This window comes from Bos indicus, chromosome 15, assembly GCF_029378745.1.
Source record: "Bos indicus isolate NIAB-ARS_2022 breed Sahiwal x Tharparkar chromosome 15, NIAB-ARS_B.indTharparkar_mat_pri_1.0, whole genome shotgun sequence".
Taxonomy (NCBI): domain Eukaryota; kingdom Metazoa; phylum Chordata; class Mammalia; order Artiodactyla; family Bovidae; genus Bos; species Bos indicus.
The window spans coordinates 24,182,850-24,207,721 of NC_091774.1; the positions used below are offsets into that span (position 1 = coordinate 24,182,850).

The window sequence follows — 24,872 nt, forward strand, 5'->3', positions numbered from 1 at the left end:
GTGCTGCAGTGAATTTTAATTCCTGATGCTTTTGAGGTTTCGTTTTGTCAGCAGAGCAGGCAGGCGACAGTGAGCTGTGCTCGCATGGGTTTAATTCAAGTGATGGGTTTCTTTGCATTTTGGAAAAGGAATGAGACTAACAGCACCCTCTCTTCTGCTAACAGTGACGCCCCAATCCTCTGCATCTTGGGCGCAGTGTGTATGCCGTGCCGAGTGTAGCAGGAAAAGGCTACACAATGTCCTTGCACAACTTGGGTTGTATTTAAGGTGTCTCTCACTGTAGGTTGGTCTTCTCTGGAAGTAAAACACAATCTTGGATCCAGTTTTTTGTTATGGATGAATTAAGTGTCTCTCCCCTGATGTAGGTTTCATTTTTAAACATCAAGCATGTCTGCCCATAGATTAAATGATGAGTAGTGACATCCAAAGAGAAGAAAGTTTGAGTCTCCTTTATTTTGAACCACTTGACTACTGACCCAAATTGTAAGTCCCAGTGGTTACTGGCAGAATAGAAAGACAGACTCGATTGAGCAGCAGCCCGTGTTGAGCATGAATATATTTCTAAACTGCAAGGCAGAATGTAGCACATGTGAATTGCAGTGGGAATAACAGCAGAGTAGCTAGAAGCATCCAAAAATCTGTTGATCATTGGTCAATAGGGGTGAATATAAACAGTGTCTTTTGCTTTTTGCTTTCTGTGTGTATGTGTGTGTGGATCCATTTATAATTATGAGTGAATGAAGGTACTCTGCTGGCTCAGACGGCAAAGAAACTGCCTGCAATGCAGGAAACCTGGGCTTGATCCCTGGGTCAGGAAGATTCCCTGGAGAAGGGAATGGCTACCCACTCCACTGTTGTTGTCTGGAGAATTCCATGGACAGAGGAGCCTGGCAGGCTATAGTCCATGGGGTCGCAAAGAGTTGGACATAACTGAGTGACTAACACTTTCACTTTCAAATATAAAAAGGAGAAACTGCTCAGTTGTGTATAGTCCCTGCAGACACCTGTGGTTGGAACATGCCAGATCCTGTGCAGCGTCAGACAGTGAGAAGCGAACACTGTACCAGCCCACAGTGACCAGGGTCCTCGCTTGATTGAAGCATTTCTCTCGAATCACTTTTAAACAGTGGTGTGCTTTGGGCAGAAACGAATCTTCACCTTGCCCCTCTGTCCACCTTCTTTGTTAGTTAGCTTCTACTGGTGACAGCCAAAATGCCCCTTGGCCTGTGCAAGTTAAGGTGGGGAAGCCAAAAGGCCTTAAGAAGAAACAGTCGTAGAGTAAAAAATCAGATATAAATAGGACACAGGTCAAAAGGGAATGTAGACATATCCAAAGAAGAAAACTACTTTTCATTGTAGAAATCACGTTCATGTCTTATCCGTTCACTGCAAGTCTAAAGAGATAACTGTATCCACAAATGCCCAAGCATGTGTCTAATGTCCAACTCTTAGCTCGTTGGGCCAGCGATTCAGTTTCTGCTGTGACAGAGCTCTGACCTCAACCCCCAGAAGGAAACCTATTCCCTTTCCTCACTGGCCTCTTTTTTTTATTATTTTTCTAGAATATTAGACTGCTTCATGGTTCTTTACTTTTTTATTTTATTTCTTATTGATGTATAGTTGCTGTACAATATTATAAGTTGCAGGTGTACAATATAATGATTCACGATTTTAAAGGTTATACACCATTTGTAGTTATCATAAAATATTGGCTCTATTCCCTGTGTTGTACAATATATCCTTGTAGCTTGTTTTAAACCAAATAGTTGGTACTTGTTCCTCACTGGTAACCCTTATGCTAAGTGAAATAAATCAGACAGAGAAGGACAAATAACGTATGATGTCACGTGTATGGAGAATCTAAAAAATACAGCAAACTAGTGACTATGGCAAAAAAGAAGCAGACTCACAGATGTAGAGAACAAAATAGTGGCCCCCCTCTTAGATGTGTCTTGATCGGGGTGTGTCGTGGCGGCCCTTGGATAACCTGAGTAGACGAATAGAGAAGGAAGATGAGACTCCTGGCCATCTTCTCTGCCTGCACCCAGCAGACCTCACTAGGTCCACACCCCCCTCCTCATCGCTCCAAAGGAAACATGAAGTGACTTTTCTCAGTGTAATATGATATTTTATTCTTCCAGGGCACCCAATCATGGGACTCTTCCTTCATGACCATGCTCTGTTTCATTGCCCTTGCTTCCCAAGGATGCCGAGACATGTCTGGAATCTGTGAAGAATAACTTGCCTTTTTCTTCTCCTTCAGCAGTCTCCTGGACTGACTCTGGCATCCGGGTCCTGACAGAGACAACTCCCCATTTCAAAACAAGTGTCCCTGCTCCTTGATGTGGTATTAATATGCAGTGTTGCAGCTGTATCTAATGCTTATCGGTGTTGTTAACCAAATGCTCTTTATGATTTATTAGTCTTCTATTACTGGGCAGTTTTACTGCTCTCCCAGTGTTTCTTATATATGCTGCTAATTTAATTTAATTTCTCCTTTTATTTAGTCTGTGATTTTGTTGTTGATTTCTCTCCCTGCCCATTGTTTACATCAGTTTTTGATTTTTTTGTATTTTCCATGTGATCTCCTCCACTTTCCTTTCAACCAATCATGTGCGTGCGTATCATGTGACTTTGTCATGTGGCTTGCATGGTGCTGATGATGTCGTCCACGCTGGTGAACAGAAGGTAAAACTCTTTGTTCTGAATCATGAAATAAATCTGGGACCACAGCCTGGCACATAGGGCCCACTCATTTCTTCCTGTCTCGGATTTCCTAAGCGAACTCATTTGAGAGATTTCCTCTTTTTCTCAATGCACGTCCAAAATTCATCAGCCTTTGGAGCCTTTAGATGACAATTTGATACCAAGACGCCTTCAATTTAATGTTTTGCTTCAAGAAATCTGGCTACAGTAAAATCACTTTAACCACAGCCGAATTTGCACCCTTGAATTTTTATCAGATAGTTCATAAACTTTATTTCCCAGAAAGCAGTGTTGTAAGTGAGCTTTATAGCATGGTTATCTCACTTTATCCAGTAGTTCTCCAAAGCACAGTTGTTATAAAATGTCACATTTCCATGAAAACATAACATTGAACACCTACAGAGAGAAATGTGTCCATCACAAAGGTTGTATTTGCTTGAAACCAGTGAGAGTGTTTCGTAAAATTCATGCAGATTGAGGACTTTCTGAAATGAGAGATTTAAGAATTTGGAATTAGAGCAGTTTGGCTGTAATGGCCAAGGTATCACTTTGCAAGTGACCTGCCACCCGCCCCAGGCAGGAGGAAAGAAAAATCAAAGCAAAAGTCACTTAACAATTACCATGACTGATGATCGCCATGTAATCCAAAGGCACACCATTGACCCTTGCAGCAAAGGAAATAAACTTAGAGCCTAATAAAGCTCAAAGGAGTGACAAAATAATCCGTTAATATTGTGACTGTCACAGTCCTGTGAAAGCATTTCTTGCTTACTATAACCACGACAGGAAAATGCAGCCTCTGGTCACAGCTCCCCCCCCCCCGAGTAAAATTAAACACCCATTCAAACCTGCCCTGGGAGTCACATGCGTGCCATCCCCTCCTAACTGGAAATTTGAACTTCATATCACAACCTGAGACACATAGAGGCTGCGATGAGCACGAAAGCGAAACTAACACCAGTAACCCCCAGGGTGCCCGTGCATGCGAGGGGTCCCCGGCGACCTCGCTTCTGGGAGAGCTGATTGGGCGACATCCGCACGAACAGAACCATCAGCCGCTCGTCTCGCATGTGCTCTGTCCCTGGTCTGCCCTGTGTCCCGTGTGCCCCACGTGTGTGAACCCTGTATGTGGCACCTGTCACCCTTCACATTGACCCCTGTGAGGGCTTCAGCTCTCTGGGCATGGCCACAGAGCCCCAAGTCAGTCCCATTTACAGTCAGACTCCTGGACAGGATCTTGGATGGGAGGGCCCTCATTTCCAAACAAGAGGATGTTCAGCATTTACATCATATGAAACAAAGGAGGGATGTCCCCGAAGCTTCCCAGGTGGTTCTGGGAAAGAATCTGCCTGCCAACGCAGGAGACTGCAGTTGGATCCCTGGGTCGGGAAGATCCCCTGGAGGAAGAAATGGCAATCCGCTCCAGTGTTCTTGTCTGAGAAATCCCATGGACAGAGGAGCCCAGTGGTCTACATTCCACAGGGTCTCAAAAAGTCAGACACAACTGAGCACGCATGCATGGCACCAGGCGTGGTCCCCAAGTCAGGGAACCTCTGTTATGCTTAGAGCTTGGACCTAGCTTTAAAAATTACCTTGATCTGTGCATCTTAAGGCAGAAGAAAAAACACTGGGAGCCTACAATTGTCTAAACTCCAAGTCCCACTCCAAAAATGTGGTTTCAAGGGAGACAGGCACTTTTCGAACTTGAGATGACTGCTCAGATGCTGAACCTTCCCCCTGGAAGCTGAAGTATGAGCAGATACCTGGGCTGAAACCTTAGTTTCTTCTTTAAACCCAAGGTTAGTCATTTCTGTGCAATGCTGTGATTCAGAATGAAGCACAAGGTAGAAGCTAATTCACACCTCTGAGGAGCTATCTCTTGCAGACATTTTAAGCGAGGCTAGAAATGTTTGAAGGTATTTCTTGCAGCTGCCCTAGAAACACACCTTAACTGTGATCTTGGCTGTCAGTAGGAAATGTGGCCAGTACTAAAACACTGGGAGACTGTGGAATTCCGAAGTATGATCACCCCCCTCATCAAATCACGCCTCTTCTGCCTTTTGCAAGGAGGGCAGGCAGAGGACTGTTACTCAGACCAGCAAGACACGGTGGGAAATGGCCCTTAGTAATAGAATGGAAGGGAATGGAGAGGCTGGAGCAAATAAAATTTACAGGGGAGAGAAATAAAACTTAGGGGTGGTTCCTCTAGGCTTAAGTAAGGCTTTCAGGTGAGTTAGGCCTAATGAAAATGATTTAAGTGAGCAATGGGTAGGTTGTACACCCACAAATGATTAAACTCAGTGTCCACTACCCTCCACCACCACCCCCCCAAATTGCCTAGGATGTGTTTAACGTATGCTGGATGTTCTGTGCACCTACAGTTTCTGTCAAGAAGAGGAGAAATGAACACAGGCATTGAGCACCAGCCCCGGGCCACTTAGACCCTGAGCCCACAGAGCTCTGCAGGCAGGGTCTATGACAGGGAAGCGCAGACACATGGCCCAGGGCACAGGCATGGGTTTGCTGGAAGCAAAAATTTGAGCCCCCTGGTGTCAAAGTTTATTTCTAATATCACAGCATCACATAACTGCAGGGCCTGCTTCCTCTGGTGATCCATCAGCTACCGAGGACTCTGTGTAAATGGGACTCCCCTCCGCACCAGCATGTGTGTGATGAGACGCCCCCTGCACCCTCCCCGCCCTCCCTTCCGCGTGCAGCATGTTTGAGCATGGATCCCGCCCCACCCATTTATAATGATCTTTTTTTTCTTTAGCTACTGACACTGACTCGTACTAGGAAATGCTGATTCTGATGAACTAAACTCTTTTTTAACACCCACTCTTCCTTCTTAGATTGAAAACATCACTAACCATCCCTTCCACCCCCTCCTTTATTTTTTACAGCTGTGTGTCTGGATTGCCACGGTCTCTGGCAGGTCGACATAGACTTTTCACCAGGGGTTCTGTTCTAATTGCCTTTATTCCCAAGGATTCCCTGCACTGGTGGTTACCAGGGTAGAAAGCTAGCTTGAAGGGACCAAGGCAGTGACGTATATCAGCCCGAATCCCCTGGGCAGAGACTGGGGGCCATGGAAAGTGCCCATTTCCCTGGGGTTTACCAGGAGGAGGGTTGAAACCTCCCAGGAGCCTCATGCTTCTTCATAACTCACCTAACGTCCATGAACTACTGTTGGAGATGTTCACAACCCCCGCCCCGCTTTGTGGCCTCGGAGGCAGGAGCCGAGTTAATTGGTGGTGATGGCAGTTATTTCTGTCTTTAACTTCCTCAGCCTGGATCAGCCCCATAACCACAAGCCATACCTTCGTGGTCATATTTTCTTTTTAGGATGATGAAACAAAGATAATTGATCAATTAATCTGTTGGTGTTTTCATGACACCCACGAGAAGGGATTTGGTATTTCTGTGGTTCGGTCTGTCAGAGTTCATTTACCGCTGTTTAACTTGTCCTCAGTAGTACCAAGCCTCCCCACCCTCCCCCCAGCACTCATTCACAATTCCCGAGAAAACCCGTGCTGGAAAGCTTTGTGGACTGGGTGCCTCCATGAGCGTGGCTGCAGAGAGCCAAGCATCTTTTCTCTGTAGAAACGAGGGAGCTGGCCACGCCCATGACCACTCATTCTGTACCCCAGCACTCCTCAGAGCCAGGGACGAGGATGCCAAAGGGTCAGATCACACTGGCGCAGCGAGTCCTTGACAATTAGAAGAGAAGTGTTCAGGAGAAAAAGAATGCTTTCCTCCGAAGGCCTGATTTGGGGGAGCGGTGCTTGAGACAAATCGATGCCAGCCCAAGCGCTGCCGGCCGCTCTTGGGTATAAGATAACCACCTCTGAATAGAATGGCCAGGCTGCTGCCAAAGCACCATCAGGGAGGTTCTGAGGCTCCAGGAGTGTGTGTGGCATAGATCACATTGATCTGTTTAACATTAGGGCTAAGAGGTTGGTCTGAGGAAGGAGAATTAGTGGTCTAATAATTAATCCTGATTCCCTTTGGTAATTTGCTGATCCCCCTAAGGCCCATTCAAACTTGTGACCTCTTGGTGTAATTTTGAATATTCCTGAGTTGGAAAAATCAAATAGGTGTCACATCAGATCAGCTGCATCATACATTTTGGACTTCTTAAAACCAACAGTTTGAAATCACTTATAAGAAATCATCGGTAAGGGGGAAGAGGCATTAGGATAAACAGAGCAAACAGTATTTTTAATGCCAGGCAATCTTATTTGATAGTAAAAGATTCTAATGCAGGCCCTATGCCCATCATTGGGTTTTCTCAGAAGCCCCTGTGGGGTCCTGATGAAAGAGAAAGCAGAGGCAGTGAAGAGAGAACCCAGGTCCAGCCTGTCTCAGGGAGGCCTGTCAGCCAATTAACGTTCCATTCAGAACGTACAACTCTAGGTTCTTGAGCTCTTTGAGTGAGAAGTATTGTTTTCCTTCCAAAATTCACAGTTGCTGTTCAGAGGCTGTGGGCTTGCTAGAATTTTTGTTGTGGGATTCAGATATCCAGCAGTAGTTTGCTGATCCCAGGGCTTCTGCTGACTCGGGGAAAGACATGAAGCTGACTCTGATTTTAGGGCCCAGTAGCACCGTAATTATAAAGAAGAACCTACAATCTGCATGGCCAGAAATACACATCTCAATTATGGTTTCTAAGGGGAATTTATAGGACCTGCCAGTAATATTTTTGACTGTATGTGGTCTCTCTGGTACATTCTTTTTTTTTTTTTCCTTGCATACATGATTTGCATTCTTCTAGAAAATACCAGAACTGCCTGATATTTTATGTTTGTTATCGACAAGGCTTATTTTTACGAATCCTGCTGTTTTAGTCTTTACATAAAATATTTGGGGGAAAAAATTTGACTCATGGTTAAAGCTAAACTCAGAGGGTATAATTAACCCCAGGGGTTTTCTCGGAGCCACCTGCCGATTGCTGCTGAATTGCAAACCAACGTTTACAAATAATTACAATATTGGTTTTTCTGAAATTACCCATAATGATTTCAATCAGAGCAGCCATCTCGGAACAGAGTGCATGTTGGGACCCTCTAAATAATTTCCTCTCTTAATGTGTTCAGTAAAGCAGCCAGCCTCCTGAATGCAGGTCCGTTTCTTTGGCGTCCCTCATCAGGCAGGGCTGGAACATTCTCTTTGCAGAGAGCTTAGGAAATCATTTCTTTCACGCATTTCTAATCTTTAAAAATATTGGCTCCCAGTGAACATTTGAAGATGAATAAGGCAACTGATTAAACAAATATCACTCTTTCCACATCTGTGTGTACTGACAGCAAGTTGCATGGCCATAAAGTTGATCATAATCTCTATGATATTAGTCCAATAGGATCTTCCTTTAGAAACACCATCATAGGAAAAATTAGATTTCTATACAAGGGCCCCACCATTCAAAGAATTGAATAAGAATTGAGTACGTTTTTTCATTTAGCAAACAAAATCTTGTTTTAATCACCATTGAAACTCGAACGCCTAATGGACTACATGGTACCTAATAGATACTGGATGTGCATTTGGTGAATAAATCATCTTTAAAGCACTCTAAATGATATAGGAACATCCCTGTCAGTCCAGTGGTTAAGACTCCCATGCTTCCACTCCAGGGTTAGATCTAACCACATTAGATCCCTGGTCAGGGAGCTGAGATCCCACAGGCCGTGCAGTATAGCCAAAAAGTAAAAAATAAATACATGATATGATATAAAATGCCCTGAATTCTATGAGAAAGCAATACATATCAGGGTTCCGTGGTAGTCACTCGAATAAAATGATGGCAAATTATAGTGTTCTAACTTCGGTAGATGTTAGAATTGTGTTCCATGGTATAGTTTTGAGTGATTTCTCTGTGATCCCGTCTATATTTTTTTCTGAAGCAAATCCAAACGTAAGAGCAGGTCATTGGGGCTTTTGGTTTTCACAAGGTTCCCTTGGCGAGATTTTTGTTCACATATCTTTGAAAGACTCTTAGGGTCTGTTTTTTCAAAGACAGGAATTTTTGAAATGACTTTTTTTTAATTTGTAGAAAAATGGGCAATTTTGTGGCAAAGAGATATGGAATTGTTAATCTTGGGGGCGCATTTCCCTAAAATTGACTGAACATCCCAGATTTGGTGTCCTATGTTTTACGGCATCATGAACACAGCCAGGGTGCTCTTGAGAGCTCGACCTAGCATGGCGACTGTCACAGTGATGTCAGAATAAGAAGGACCCCTTGGGAGCATCTGGTGTTTTGCAAACCTGGAGACTGAGGTGGTGACCTGGCCAAGGCACTAACCCCCTGGGCTCTACTGTGGCCTCCGTAGCCTTCAGTTCTAAAGGGATCTTCAGGGCAGCAGAGCAGCCCTAATGGAGTAATCTCTATTCCCTTTCCTGGGAGGTCTTGAAGGAGGGACAGGTCCTTGCCTGGTGGGTGTGTTGGAAGGGCCACTGATGCCACCTCCTCCTCTCCTTCTTCAGGCAAAGAGATCATTAACCACAGAGTCAGTGTTGCAATTCTGAATCCAGAAAGTTATTACGATTAATGGGAGTCTTCATTCAGTCCAGGGTCACCAACATCCCATTTCACCTGGGACTAAGGGTTTATCCAGGGTAAAGGATTTGCAGTGCTAGCACCTGCAAAGTCACAGGCTAACCAGGATGCGGTGGTCACCCCAATTCAGTGAGAGAGTAGAATCTGTAATGTTCTTCCGCATCTCCTACTTCAATGTTCAGCATTGGTGAATCTACACAGGCTTCCTTCCCTACTCTAAAATATATTTCACTTGGAGTTTCTTTTTAGCACTGGATATGTCTGATGGGGCATAAGGCATAATTAATTATTGTCTAAGATGTATAATGATCCAAAAGAATTAGAAAAGCACGCACACTTAGACATTATCTAAACAAAATTTCTAAGTATTTTCCACTGAATAATTGGTGCTGGTGGCTAGACAGTGGTGTAAAAACAGGACAAGTCTATCTGAAGCCCATTTATCATTTTGTTTTTCTTTTTCCTTAGTCACTGATTAAAGGAAGCAAGTCACAAGCACAACTTTTCGTAAATACTTTATCCCACAGACATTAGGATTACACAGCCTCCCTGTTGCCGCTTTTTGTAGCCCCATGGCCAGTACAGGTGTACCTTGCAACCCTGTTAATCGAGCTTCCAGGGGGTGTGCCAGGGGCCCGCCCAGACCAAGTAGCAGGGCTCTCGTCAGTTTTGTCTCTGGTTCCTCCTGGTCTCAAAGGGAAAAGCAGCCCCCTCGGCCATCGTGAGGTTCTCAGCGTAACTAAGTGAGTTGGGTGGGGTGGGCTGGCCTTACCAAGCAACATACTTGTGGGTGATGAGGTCCAAAGCCTGGTGACAAGCCTCCCCCAGCTCTTCTGTCCCATGTCTGAGATTCTGTCTTCCAGAGAACAAGCCAGGACCACCCACCCAGAAGGTAACTGTTTTATAGGCTCTGCAAATCTTCTGTCTGAGGTCATGAAATAGATACAAGAGATGGTTTCCACCAGAAATGCCAGGGTCCCAAGTGTTTTAAATCTTCATTTTAACTTTTTATAACAGATGTTCTGTCATCTCATGGCTTTCAACATACACTAATGAAATAGTTTCTCTTAAAATAAATTAGCATTTTACAAGAGAACCATCCCAGCCCTCAGAATTGGTCACATACAAGCTCATCTTTCTTGTCAACCTGGATTCACAGTGTTACTGCAAAAAATAGAGAAACATCGACTTTTTCTCTGTTGAGAAATGCTGAAGACATTTTTTCCCTCTCTCTTCTCACAAAAAGACTTTAATGAATGTTCCATTAATACAAGGCACTAAGGATTATCACCAAGGCAGTTGAGCCATAAATGCAGAATACTTACAGGAAACTTGCCTATGGCAAATCATGCTTTACTTAATCACAACTGGAAACCTGTTATTTTTTTTAATGACTCTAAGTCATAAAATTTAATTCATGCAAAAGCTGGTCACAAGAATGCAGCATCATTCCACTCCTGTTAGGAATTAGACCCCTGGAATAGATCACATATCCCAGGGAAAAAATAGGCTGCTTTGAAACATTATTTTATGGGTGTAAATTTTCTCCTTAAATGCCTACATTTTCCCATATTTCAGACTATTCCTCAAAATGTACCAGGTTTATGAAAGTTAAATCTGCAGTTGTAAGAGCAGCTAACAGAAAATGCAAGCACCAGGAAGAGACAGGCCAAAAAAAAAAAAAAAAAATCCCTCTTTAAAATGGTGAAAGGACTATACTAGGAGGGAGGGTAGTTTCCCAGAACATTTTCGAAAGGCGTTCTCAGTTTGAGTTAAGACTGAGGCATCTAATTGGAATTCAAAGTTTTACATGTTTTGCTTTTTAACCATTTGAATTGCTGAGAGATCAAGAGTCCAGCCCCACTCCATCACCGCATCTCATTTTGATGGATTGGATTTTCATTGTGTGGATGAAAATGTCATGTGAATTCCCTGGCTGTTTCAGGGGAACCCAGCGCACCTAAGCTCGAAGGGCAGATGGGAGAGGATGGAAACTCTATTAAGGTGAAGCTGATCAAGCAAGACGACGGCGGCTCCCCCATCCGACACTACCTGGTCAAATACCGAGCGGTGAGTAGCCTCCTTCCCGGGTTTCTTGCAACCCCACAACCCTAACACCCGCCCTGTGGGACCAACAGTGTCTTTAGAGCAAGGGGGCAGGGCACCCCATGTGCCTGGCAGGTGGCTCGTGGGCCCAGGTTAGGGTTTTAAGTCCCAAGACTGACTTACAGCCTTTAGGTCATATCCACACTGAGACCACTTTATTTTTTTTTTCAGTTCTCTATTTTTTTAATGATGTATAGTTGATTTACAATGTTGTGTTAATTACCTCTGTACAGCAGAGTGATTCAGTTATACATATATACATTCCTTTTTTATATTCTTTTCCATATGGCTTGTCATATGGTGTTGAATATGGTTCCCCGTGCTATATATGGGGCCTCCCTGGTGGCTCAGCAGCAATCAGCCCGCAATGCAGGGGATGCACAGGAAACAAGGGTGGTTCAAGCCTCGGGTTGGGAACATCTCCTGGAGTAGAAAATGGCAACCCGCTCCAGTATTCCTGCCTGGAAAATTCCAGGGACAAAGGAGCGTGGCAGACCACAGTGCATTGGGGTTGCAAAGAGTGGGCCATGACTGAGCATGCATGCACACACGTGCGATACATAGAATGGACAAGCACACTGAGACCGTTATAAAACCTCTACAGTGATTTTGGTAATGATAAACCCACCCATGACTGATTTTTCTGCTTCCTAGGTTTTTCTACAAAGTTATTTTCCCATCATTCAGTACTTTTTTGCAAATAACATACCAATACCTTGGATCACACTTGGATAAAGTGTGTTATGGGCCAGGCATGCAGGCCCGTGATCACATGCATTTTCTCCCCCCAAGAACCCTATGAAGTTGGTCTCAACAGTTATCCTACTTTACAGAGGAAGTGAATGAGGTTTATGCAATTAGTGACCACATGACTCACGCAGTCAGGCAGCCAGGGTTTGAATCCAGGTCTGTCTGACTGAAGAGATGGGGGTCTAAGCCTCCTGACCTGGGCACCTCAGCTCCTAAACCGTCTTCTTCCCTCACCTTCCCTCCACACTGGTGTAGCCCACCCGACCTGTGGTCGTGCCGCTACCTGTGAGCTTGGCCCTAGCCTTTTGTCTTCCTGGTTTCCCAATGCCCATCAGAGATTTCTGACATTGCACCTTTCATCCCCAGCGCCTAAACTGAAAATCATCCCCCTTTTTTTGGTCTTAGAATGATACTTAGCCATCGCCAACCATAACCGATTGCTGGGAGATTTAGAGACAGCATCTGAGCGTTGCAAATAGCCTCTTGCTAGGATTTCTTGACAGTAGAAAATAACCTGAGTGGAGTTTTCTTTCTTCAAATAGCACCCAAGAAAGGCTTTTTCCAAAAAGTTTGACTTAACTCTGTCTCTGTCTTTTGACCAGCTCCTACTGATCAAAGCCCTAACCTGGTTAGGTTTGCAGAGAGTCAGTACAGCACAGAGCCCCCCACCCCACCCTGGGAACACATCCCAGCTGCTGGGCCGCCTGTCAGTCACTCAGCCCCCTCCTCTTCGTTGCGAAGCCAGTCTGGAGCCTGACATGGGGGAGGAACCTCAGTTGACTTCTGTAAGGCCCGGCTCAGAGGCATCACTGGCTGAGAGGTCCCTGTGACTTCCTCGATGTGGAACAGGATACAAGGACCAAGCAGGTGGCCCATGGAAGCCACTGGAAGTGGACAGAGTGGTGGGCAGATGTCTCTGGCGTTTGTTGGGCTGATGTGGCCCGGACAGACATGGAATCCAATTCCAGCCTTACCACTTAGCAGCCTGTGCCCCAAGTAGGTCACCCAACAGTCCATCACCTCCATTTCTCCGTTGGTAAAAGAGGGATAGCCTATCAAGTTGTTGTAAAGCTTGAGTACAAGCAAAGAACCTGAGACTTGCCTGACACTGGGAAAACGCTATACTTGGTAACTGTAATAACCACTGCTACCACGCAGGCTGGGTCAGGAAATACCTCCGTACGAGGCCCCATCAGATGTCAGTGTTCCAGGAGGGTCATTCTGGCAGTGCCGGGCAGGTCTGCTTTAAAGAGATAGCTGAGGCAAAACACTGGGATATGTTAGGCTTTGACAACTTTAACCATCCTCTCTCTTTCACTTCAAAATCCCAACTGTTGCTAAATATTTTGATTATTATACATTATTAATATTTATTATGTAACATAATATTTGCTTTATATTCTGGTTGTCTCTTTTGCAATGATGTTTGCCAAGGAAAGAAGCCTTTCAGGGAAAGAAGCCTTTCAGAGAAAGAAGACAAAAGACAAAGAGCTGAATTTCTTTGTTTTACATTAAAATGGGACACATGCTCACTCTCGCAGGAACTAACTTAGAGCCCTGTGTAGGTAGTCTGGCTTTCTGTTAGACTCAGAGGTTGTGAGCCCCTCTTCCAGCATTTCCCCACACTATCATGGCCACGACATGTGTGCTATCACGACCCTAAAGGCATCTCTCTGGCTGGTACAAAGAATTTTGCCTGGAAGATGGCTGGCTTTCCTGTAATGTAACTTCCTCCAGCCTCAGCCATAGGCTAGCTCACCTTCCAGAGGACACTGCTAGCATGTTCTGCTCTTCTCAGGAGCAGCCCATCATCCAGTAGACATGTGTCAAGCCCTCCCACCCAGAGCAAATTCACCGGCAGATGTGCAGGATAGGACTGGAAAGAATGTTCGAGAAAAGGGGGGCCCCTCTAACTCCAGCTTTGTGCCTGAAATTATGTCCTGGAGTGCTCTGCTGGCCACTGCAGGCCCTGCCTTGGTCCTGACAGCAGCACCTCCAGCCACACCTCCGGCTGCAGCCTCAGAGACCAGGTCACACTGCGTGGAATAGAGAGACCCTGTTCCCTGCAGCGTATGTGTGTTGCGCTCCCTCCTGTGAGAAGATACATCCCCACTTGGGCCCAGAGGCACTTGCCCACACTCGATTGCCTCTGTGGCTTTGGGAAGCCACCTGTTCTCTCTGCCTCTGCCCCTTCCCCATCATCGGCTTTAGTGAGGGCCTGGCCAAAGCCCTCGCAGGTTTGTTGTGGGGATGCAGTGAGAAAATGTGCAGAAAGCCTTCAGTCCAGGCCCTGGCATGCAGCAGGTGCTCCGTAAATAATAGCTTTTAATGCTTTTAATAAAAGTAGAATCTGTGCTGTGTTCCCATGTCAGAGAGGTGAGCACACACCTGAGGGTGACCCACATTCTAAAACAGGACAAGAATCACAGTTGTCGGATCATCCTCTTAAGTCACCGTTAGGATGGGGCTTCCCACCTGCCAGTGGAGGAGGCCTGAGAACCTCGGGTTCGATCCCTGGTCAGGAAGATCCCCTGTAGGAGGGCATGGCAACCCACTCCAGTATTCTTGCCTGGAGAATCCCATGGACAGAGGGGCCTGGGAGGCTCCAGTCCGTAGGGCCGCAAAGAGTCAGACACCACTGAGTGACAAAAACACGTGCATCCTTAGGATATGTGCCCAGCATCCCAGAGTGTAGCCTGGGTCCCTGCACACCCTCAAGGTAATGGACAGGGCATTGAAGGGTTGGCCCCATGCCACACTGGGAATCCGCCACTGTTTTTATTTGTAAGCCCCCAAGGTTGACCTCTGACCTGTGGGATCATTCACTTTCAGGTTTTTCAAGCTGGTAACAAAAACTATGCCCTATCTCTGGTTTTTATTTTCATTTTGCCCCAATATTTAGTGACTCCCTTACATTCCTCCTGTTGGCTGGTCTTACCAGCTGTTTCACCTAAAGCTTTCCGGTGTCTCGTCTCTTTCTTGCCGGTTTCTCCCAGAAGCTCTCCTCCGAGTGGAAACCAGAGATCAGGCTCCCGTCTGGCAGTGACCACGTCATGCTCAAGTCCCTGGACTGGAATGCCGAGTACGAGGTCTATGTGGTGGCCGAGAACCAGCAGGGCAAGTCCAAGGCGGCGCACTTTGTGTTCAGGACCTCGGCCCAGCCCACAGCCATCCCAGGTATGACACCTCTGCTTTCTGTGAGTTTCCTGCTTTGAATTAATGCACAAGCACCGCACCTCCTAATGTGCCTGAATAGCCCCTGACAACTCGCTTGCTTACAGCCATCCTCATGATTGGTTGCCCATGCAGAGCTTAGTTTTGCTTTGTACCGAGCTGTGCAGTAGGCTGAGCTGGACTGGACCCCCAGGAAGGCTTGGGCAAGCATCCTGGGTGAAGGTCCTGTATCGTCCATCAGCCCTGGAGGACTGATGGTAAGCCAGTCCTTGGGAACCCCTCAGGTGGGAAAGGCCCCAGCTCCAGCCAAGCTTTGGATGCTCATTGAGGAAGAATCCTTTTCTGAGACCTTATCTGCTATCTACCATTTCATAAAGGACCACGAACCTGTTTTAAGCGCTTTCTGTCTGATGCTTGCTTACCTGCACCACCGTGGTCCAGATTCTCTTCTCTGTAGGGAGCCTAAGAGAAGGAACAGATGGTGCCCAGTTAAATAAAAAACCTCTCTGCCAAAGGCCTCACAATTGAAACAAAGATTAAATGGAGCCACTTGAAACAGATCAAGTGGCGAACGTAGATGCTGGAAACCCCCATCTGTGAAAGGCAGTCCAGCCTGCTAGAGACCAGGATGGGAGATGCCATCCCTTCCGGGAGATGCCATCCCTTTCAGGAGATGCAGATCCATCTCTAGGGACCAACTCAAGTGCGGGAATAAAGTGAGAGTTCTGCTTTCTGGCCCAGCTACCTTGCTGCTGATGGCCAGACTCCTCATTGACCAAATCCCATGGAGCAGAAAGAGATCTTTATCGTCCCTCTCTGCTTTCCTGACCAGTCACATACTGACCACAAGCAGGAGAGGTGAGCATAGAACATACAACTGAAGCTTAGGAGAGGGATCCCCAAAAACTCTCTGCAGCATCCAAGTTTGATAGGAAGATGCCCCAACCTCCTGGTGGCCTTCATTTGGCCACCATCATGTCTGTCCTGTCCAGAGTGCTTGCCCCCTAGTTCTCAGCTCAGTGGTCATGATCACTCATCCCAGTGGGAGAGAGGCCAGAAGGGACATGTCACAGTAGTGACACAGGGCTGTGTGTGTGGCAGTGGGTTAGTCGAGCAGCTGCGAAATGAGATCAGCATGTGATTCCCGGATGGTTGGTCGTACATGAGTGTGTGTGTGTGTGTGTGTGTGTGTGTGTGTGTGTCGGAGAGACGTGTGCAGGCCCCCAGGGAGTTGGCGGCCATAGATGAGATGCATCCATGGTCCTCCCCTCCGTGTTGGCAGGGAGACCCTCAGCACAGGCTAGGGCGGGTGTGTCTCTGCAGGCACTGGCCACGTGGTCAGTGATGATGCCGTCCGTGGCATCTGGGCGTGACTGCAAGCGATGATCTGCTCACTGATTCGCAGGCTGTCCGAACGGAGGTGCCTGTGTGTCCTCTGCCCTTTCTGTCTCTGCATTCTTGGGTCAGTTTTTTCCTGATATCGACAGTCTGGTGGGCGTGTCCAGATCCGCTCGGCTCTTATGGGGCATCTAGGAGCTGGGGGAGTGAGAAACCCGAGTGATTTCTTTGCAGTGAAACAGCCTGCTGGCATCTGTTTTCTCGGGTAAGACTCCATAGGTGGTGATTCCAACATGCTGGGTCCCCAGGTGGGGTACTGCGAGCGGCATCAGCTCCTGGGGTTGGAGAAGTTGAGGCCACTGTGTTTCGATACAGAAATTCTGGGGAGTCCTGCCCATGGAGTGGTCAGAGCCCTTCTGGCTAATCTCCCAGGTGCCCAGTTAACCGGGAGGAGGGGCTGCTCACCTCGCCCACCAGGGCTCCAGGCTCTACTGCACAGGTCTTAGCAAGAGCTTGCCTGGTTAAGACTTCTCTGGGACCTGCGGATAAAGCCTCTGAATTACGAGATGTATGTTGATGGTGGAGTTCTGTGGTCAGCGGGCACTGGAGGTGAGAGGCGCAGAACTAGATCCCCTTTAAGACCGCCAGGCGTGGGGTGGGCTTGTGCTGCAGGAAGAAGAGGCCGATGTTTTGCTGAGAAGTCAGCCTGTGCTCAGTTTGTTGCGCATAGACCAGTGATCAGATACATCTCTGTCCCCACGTGTCAAAAGCTCTGGAGACCTGAAGGCTCCTGACCGTACCTTAGAGACCTCCCTTATCAAAGGTAACACTTTCCTAATCAGACTCCTGTACTTGACCGTGGAGGCTTCTGTTCTCTCACTTGAATTTCATTTGCTCGCTGACCCCTAACCCCTGAAGTCACCCTGCTGTGCTGCTTGTGGCCTTGCTGAGCTGCGGAACTGGCCTTATGGTGATAATACCGCACTGAACTCAGTTCTCTAACCTTTGTCAGCTTAATTTACAAAGTTGAATTAACCTTGGATTCTTGCGTTCTCTGTATTTGACCTAATTTTTTTTTCTTTTTATCTATTTTTTTTTCCTCTGTTTCTGTCTCTTCCTCCTCTTTCCTCCTGCCCCCTCCCCTTCCTGTGTCTGTCGTCGCATATACCGCCTTGGACGTCACTGGGACATCCCCACTGCCACATTTGTTTTTAAACAACCACATTCTCTCTGGGGACCCATTGCTTGGCACCGGCAGCGACCTTGGGAGGCTCCTCCGCATCCTACACCTTTGTCTCATTGCTTTTCTCTGCAGTGACTCTTCTCTTGCTCTGTTAGGAACTTGAACACACACACACAAAAATTTAAATGTGCTTAAAAGCTCAGTTCCTATGAGAATGATCAGTGCCCCCCGCCCCCACTTTGGAAGAATCTGTCAGGACTGCCACAGCCACGCCAACAAGCTCTCTGTGGAAGAGGAAGGTTTGGCAGTTGGAGACAAGCTGGACCTCCAGACATATTATTCCCACCCACAGATACACTTGTGCCACTTCATACGAAGTTTGCCCCTTTTTTTCGTAGAGTATAAAAATGTTGGGAGCTCTTTTCTTTAGACCCTGTATATATAAAAACCACGATGCTAGGTTTCTACACGTAAAAACCTTGTCTGTAAAAACTTACAGACACGTCTTTACACGGCTGCTACTGGTCGCATTTTTGGTTCTTACCTGAAGATGATGTAGCAGAGGAAGGTTTCTAGGTACCCTCTAAAGCTTGCATCAGATAAAACCACCCCGCGTCCCCCCTCTAACCCCGTGCACCTCCTCTGCCCTGCAGTAAGTAGCTGGCTTTGCTTGCATTCAGTGCCCATGGTAAGCCCACTGCAATCCACCAGAGCATTTTGCTGGCCACATGGGCACAGTTCAGTCGCCGTGTTGCCCAGACAGCGGAAGAACTCCGATTTAGTCAGGTATTTCTGGGCTGACCCCACGTTCTGGGAGGCACTTTGGTCCTGGTAGTATAACCAGCACCTGACGCTGTTTAGGACGTGCCCAGCACCTGTGGGCTCTGGAGGGTCGTGTCTCCCATTCGGGGTAACTCCTGCTGCCTGGCGAAAGATCAGCCACGGACCTCGTGTCTCGGCGGATGTGGTCCAACTGTGACCCACCCTATCGCCTAAGCGGCAGTCCCCCAGGTCGGAAGCATCTGCTGTGAGCCTGGCCTGAGTCGCACGCCCTTCCCACACACGCTCAGCAGAGCCGAAGGCGGGGCCAGCCCTGAGCGTCAATGAATCAGAACTCAGCCAGCCTGCCCCATTTCCAGAGTGTCCCTAAGCCCACCCCCCACCACCACCCCATCTGTCAGTGGCCTCAGTGACGTGTTTCAAATTTTGATGGAAGCCAGCTGCTCCTCTGTTGTCGGGGTACACCCCATCCCCCACATGCCCACGAGAGGAAGTGGGGTGTGTTTGTTACAGTTCCTGTGGAGATTCCTGTTCAGTAGCATCAGTGTCTGTGCTCAGCGGTCCTCCTTGTGGTCACATACCATTCCACGTATCTCATCTCTGAGCATCTCCACAGAAGTTTGATTTTTGTTCTGTTTGGTTCCTTTATTTTTTAGTTCTGTTGTTGTTTTTTAACGTTCGAAGACTAGCCTTTCCCTTTGGGAAACCAACTGTGATCCTATAATCTTCGGGGCGACGCTGCCCAAGTCGCTGGGCACAAACAGACCCGTGTCCTCGGCACTGGCAGTTTAGAGGGTCACGTGCAGACACCAGAGGCCCCACGCTGCCCATCAGCGAGGCCAGGCAATGCCTCTCGCCCCAGCCCTGTCGGCCTGCAGCCCCGCCACAAACCTCTCCCCCCGGGGTCCTCCACCTCCAGCCCCACCGGGGCAGCAGGAGCAGACACGGCTCTTAGACACAAGGAGAGGATTGCAAAGAGGCACACGTGCCTCCAGGCTCAGCATAGAATCCCAGTGCCATCCCGAGGGCAAAGGAGGATGAGATGGTCCTCGCACAGTGACCCATCGCTGGCTCCCGCTCTTGGTATCATCTTGGGCAGAAGTCACATATTCGCCCAGGAGGGCCCATCCCAGTCCCGTAGGCGAGGGCCCGAGCCAGTGTTTCTGAAGGGACTGCAGGAATCAGGCCCAAAGTGTGGGAAAGCCTGACGTCCATGAACCTGTCCCCTCGGCTCATTCTGGGCCAGGCAGACCCCAACTGAAGCAACTCTGGGGTCCCTGAGTTGGGCCCATTCAGACAGGCCCCTGGTTTGTAAGGAATGCCCTTCGGGGGGTGGGCAGCATTTGGGCACACCCCCCTCTCATGGTGGCTGCGGCCCCCAGCCCCTGAGACGGCTCCCTCTGCAGGAGGGCGCGCTCACCACCCCGCTCAGCCACCCCTGCCCTGGCTCAGCGCTGCCCACGCTCCACACGCCACAGGGCTTCTCGCTCATTTTTGGAGTATTTATACAGCAGGTTTGGATCACGTTTTTCTACTAATAAGAATGCTAACATTGTTGTGCAGATAATCAGCAAGGCCTTGATGAGGTTTACACCTTTGCATTATTAAAGGAAATAACAGTTCATGTGAACTCACCAGCGTGTTTGGATTTTATTTGATAATGGTGTGTCCTGCCAAAGTCCTTTGCCTCCATTCACAGGGCGCCACGGATTACTTTGATCCCCAGAGGACCCTTTAAGTGGCACCCCAGACTTGCAGCCCACTGAGTGGAGGTCTAGCCGCTGGAGCCGCTTTTTCCTGCTTGGTTCTCTTAGCTCTCCTAAGTCAGAGCTGTTGTGTGGGGTCGTGCCTCCTTTCCCCCAGGAGATGGGGAGGGGAAGTGTCCTTGCAGAGCCGAGAAGGTCACGTTGGGGTCAGAGGCACGCTCTGGGCCATCAGATACACAACTCTATTGCATGTTCTCCCGATTTCACGGCTCCCTTTACAACTTCATATCAAAGGCTGCACAGAGTGACCTGGTGACAGAATCGGAGAGAAGGTGCTCATTTGCAGACCCTACTCTGTTTATAATCACACTTAGTTGGGTGCCTCCTGAAAGCCCCGAGACCTAGCCATCTGTTCAGCAGACTCCGGGAAGGAACAAGCAGAAAAGTAAGGGGTTCAGGAGTGAACCGGAACCTCAGCTTAATGGTCCCAAGAGTCAGAGGAGGGAGATGGGCACGTCTTTCTGCACTGCCATCCTGGGGTGCAGTGACTGCGGCCCCGGGTCATCTGCCAGGGCGGAGACTGCCTTCTCATTTTGCGGCATTTAAGAGCGTAGGCACTTGGATGTCTCAATCTTGGGCAAGCCAGGTCCCTGTTCAGTACCGACACCCCCCAAGCCAGGAACCACAGACGCTGAGCAGCTCCAGATCATAGCCTCAAGGTTCAGGGCAGCTCAGAGCCCAGAGGTTGTGGAGAAATTGCTCCCAAGAGGCACTCTTTGTATGCAGAGAGGTCAAGGGAAGGTCACACAGAGACCTCAGAAGTTGTTTTCTTTTTCCTTTTGTAAACTGTTAAGCAATATGTAGGCGATAACCATTGTCCTTCTGGTTTCCCGAACTGAACAATTCTGTAAAGGCCACCGAGAGGTAATGAATGTTGGCTTGACTTGGATACTCGTTCATTTCCACCCCAGTCTGTCTTTTGCTTGCTTGCCAGGTTGCACAGTAGTAAATATTCCACCTGCCAGTGCAGAACGTAAGAGACTCGGGGTCCATCCCTGGGGTGGGAAAATCCCCTGGAGTAAGGCAAGGCCGCTCACTCCAATATCCTTGTCTGGGAAATCCCATGGACAGAGGAGCCTGGCAGGCTGTAGTCCATGGGGTTGAAAAGAGTCGGACACAACTTAGTGACTAAAACAACAAAAAAGTGTCCTTTACTTACGTTTTTTTTGTAAAAGTACCACATACCCTTTCTTTAGCTTGAGGGGCACCTCACTTCCTCTGTAAGTCTAGATTCTTATTGGTAAAGTGAGTGATCCCTTGGGGATAAGTCTTTGCTCTCTTTCCATCCTTCAAATACATCAGTAATGTTAAGGTTACCAGGTAAGATTACACAGCTCATCCTTGAGTGGTGAGTCATAGGAACAACTGTTACTCATTGTAATGCAAGGATGAGAAAGACCTAGAAAACAGTGGTCCTCAAACTCGTAAGGAGAAGGCAATGGCACCCCACTCCAGTACTCTTGCCTGGAAAATCCCATGGACGGAGGAGCCTGGTGGGCTGCAGTCCATGGGGTCGCTAAGAGTCGGACACGACTGAGCGACTTCACTTTCACTTTTCACTTTCACGCATTGGAGAAGGAAATGGCAACCCACTCCAGTGTTCTTGCCTGGAGAATCCCAGGGATGGCGGAGCCTGGTGGGCTGCCATCTCTGGGGTCGCACAGAGTCGGACACGACTGAAGCGACGCAGCAGCAGCAGCAAACTCTTAGTTGCATAAGAATCACTGGGATGCTTGATCAAATCCTGAGCCTGAGGCTCACCCCAGAGATTCTAATTTCCTAGAATGGGGGAACCCCCAAATCTGAATTCTTCACAAAGTACCCCAGAAATTCTGCTGCAAGTGGAGAAACATTATGCTAAAAGGTATTTATTTTTCAACTAGAGATAAAAATCACAAGCATCTGTGAATAAAGATGGGACCTACTAAGTGTTTCGGTCTTACAGGGAAAAGTCCCGCTTGGTACACACTGTGGAGAAGATAGACATTAGAGAACCTATATCCTGTGCTGGGGGCCTTCCCAGGTGGCTCTAGTGATAAAGAACCCACCTGCCGATGCAGGAAACATAAGAGATGCAGGTTTGATCCCTGAGTGGGGAAGATCCCCTGGAGGAGGTCTTGGCAACCCACTCCAGTATTCTTGCTGAAGAATCCCCCTGGACAGAGGAACCTGGCGGGCTACAGTCCATGGGGTCCCAAAGAGTCGGACACAACTGAAGCGACTTAGCAGGAGCAGCGTCCTTTGCTGGGGACTGTAGGACATCTAACATGCAATGACTGGCTCTTCGAGTTAAAGAGGGCTTCATAACATCCTCTATCCCAGGCCCTGCCCGATGCGGGAACCTCAGCCAGAGCATTATAGCATCCTGACCAGGGGATTTTCCAGCCTTTGCTTAATGCCTCTGGCAGCGAGGAGCTCATCTTCCGAGGCAGCGCACACCACGTCTGAAGAGCTCTTATTTGCTAATTTGTTTTTTTTTCATCTGAGCTGAAGTTTGCCTGCCACCCCCTTAGTTTCCATCCGCTGGGGACCCTGGTTGAGACTGCCTCTCCCCTCTCATGACATATCTTTAAGTATTTGGAGGCAGAGTTCTCATCTCCAAGGCTAAACACTGCTCATTTGTGGGGCAAATATTCTGTAAATATTTCTTGTAAGTTGAGTTGTGTTACTTGCTGGGGAGACAAGAGGTAGACAAAGAAAAATATGCCTGCTAGGATATTCAAGAGGGTGGGGCAGCCAACCAAAAAGCATATCAATGGAGATTTCCCTGGTTGTCCAGTGGTTAAGACTCAGCACTTCCACTGCAAGGGGTGTGGGTTCAATCCTTGGTCAAGGAACCAGGATTCTGCATGCTGCATGGTGTGGCAAAAAAAAATAAAATTCTGTTCATGTCAGTGAACAGAAAATGGCAGATGGAAATAGTAGTAAGAAGGGAATTGTCGTTTAGTTGCTAAATTGTTGTTTAGTCCCTGTGTCTGAAACTTTTTGTGACCCCATGGACTGTAGCCCACCAGGCTTCTCTGTTCATGGGATTTTCCAGACAAGAATACTGGAGTAGGTTGCCATTTCTTTCTCCAGGGAAATCTTCCCGACCCAGGGATTGAACCCACATCTCCTGAGTTGCAGGCAGATTCCTTACCACCAAGTCACCTGAAAAGTCAAGAAGGGAATAAAACAGAATAATCTGGTAGATATGGGTGGAGAGTGCCCTGACTTATGACGGTCAGAGGTGTGGGAGCGTCCACTGCACGTGTGGGACCTTTTAGACCAGGGAAAGCAATTTGAATCTTATGTCAAATGAAAGGGAAGACCTCTTGCCCTGCCTTCTGTTTTATAGCCTTCCTGGCCCTTCCCCAGATGTCTCATGATGTTGGCCTTGGCCTCCCAAGCCATGCAGCCCTCCAGAGGGTCTGCTGAGCCCAGGGCATGGGTGGATAATGGCTGTCTCTCCCACACAGACCACTTTGCGGTGGTTTGTTTTCCTTCCTTAGAGACGTGACTAGTCCCCTAAAACTATATTTATGTATCAACCTCAGAACATGGTGTTAGGGCCTTTGAGTCCAAAAGTACAGACATTCTTTCCCCTCAGTAATACCTTAGGCTCCTTCTGCAGGAAGTAGACAGTTAACACCTATTGGGTGTGGAAGTCAGGAGACCACAGTGCCCTCCGGCCCCGAGTCACAGGATGGGGAGGAAACCCAAGGCCGTATTTCTTCTTGCTCGGGGAAGCAGCTTTGGGATTCTGAAGGCCAGGAAGGCCTGCATCGCTCTTTCTTTTCTTTTGTGTGTGGATGTGTGAGCACCTTGGATAGAGAGGGTGGATGGTGTGGTGCTGGGGAGATCAGCTCTAGCTGACCGTAGGGACCCGTGGTCGATTTCCTGCTGCCGAAGCCTAGAGACAGAGTGACCAGAGCCGGTGCCCTGAGCATGGAGCCGGTCACCAGACTCAGGTCTTCTTGAGAAACAGACCGTGTCTTCAGTGCAGGGTTGAAAGGGGCCAATGGGAGAGCCTGGCGAGGACCTGGGAAGCAAAGGAGCCAAAATATTCAAGATCCTAGGCAGCTCCTCTGGTGTAGAAATTAGGTTGTGAGTGGTTGTCTCTTACCTGCTGGCCGGTGGCCCAGACCCTGAATTGAAGTTAGAAATAAGGACCATCAGAATGGGACAGCTGTTGAAGGAGCCCCACCGTGCCTGAGCAGGGCTCTGGGACACAGGAACACAGACCACATGCAGAAAGAGGCTGTGTTCCATCTCCGTCACCTGGGTTACCTGTTCCTTCCGTGAACTGGCGTGTGATGTGGCCAGCAGCCCCCCAGGCAAAGGCTCAGGGAGACCCAGGTCGTGTTGGCCACAGTCCCTGCCTCCGGTCCGCAGACGGGTCATCCCAGTGGGTCTGGAGGACACGGGAAGCTTCAGACAAGGTCTGGTGGTGGGATGACGCTGCTGTCTTTGCAGAACCCTGCCCTCCCAGGAGAGGAAAATGAAACAGACTTTTCAGTCTGAGGTCATG

General features: G+C 48.1%; 1 protein-coding gene across 26 annotated transcripts in view; it reads left to right on the forward strand.

The window, feature by feature from the left end:
• The window catches only part of NCAM1 (neural cell adhesion molecule 1), a 361,541-nt gene that overhangs the window by 329,041 nt on the left and 7,628 nt on the right, over positions 1-24,872 (forward strand). For 10 of the 26 annotated variants that reach the window (XM_070803416.1, XM_070803422.1, XM_070803423.1 and 7 more), the window contains 2 exons: positions 11,211-11,335; positions 15,121-15,298. In XM_070803416.1, the coding sequence (XP_070659517.1) occupies positions 11,211-11,335; positions 15,121-15,298 (303 nt within the window). Of the gene's footprint in view, positions 1-11,210; positions 11,336-15,117; positions 15,299-17,891; positions 20,227-24,872 lie in introns of those variants that run through there. The other 16 variants (XM_070803434.1, XM_070803436.1, XM_070803438.1 and 13 more) reach the window with 2 other exon arrangements.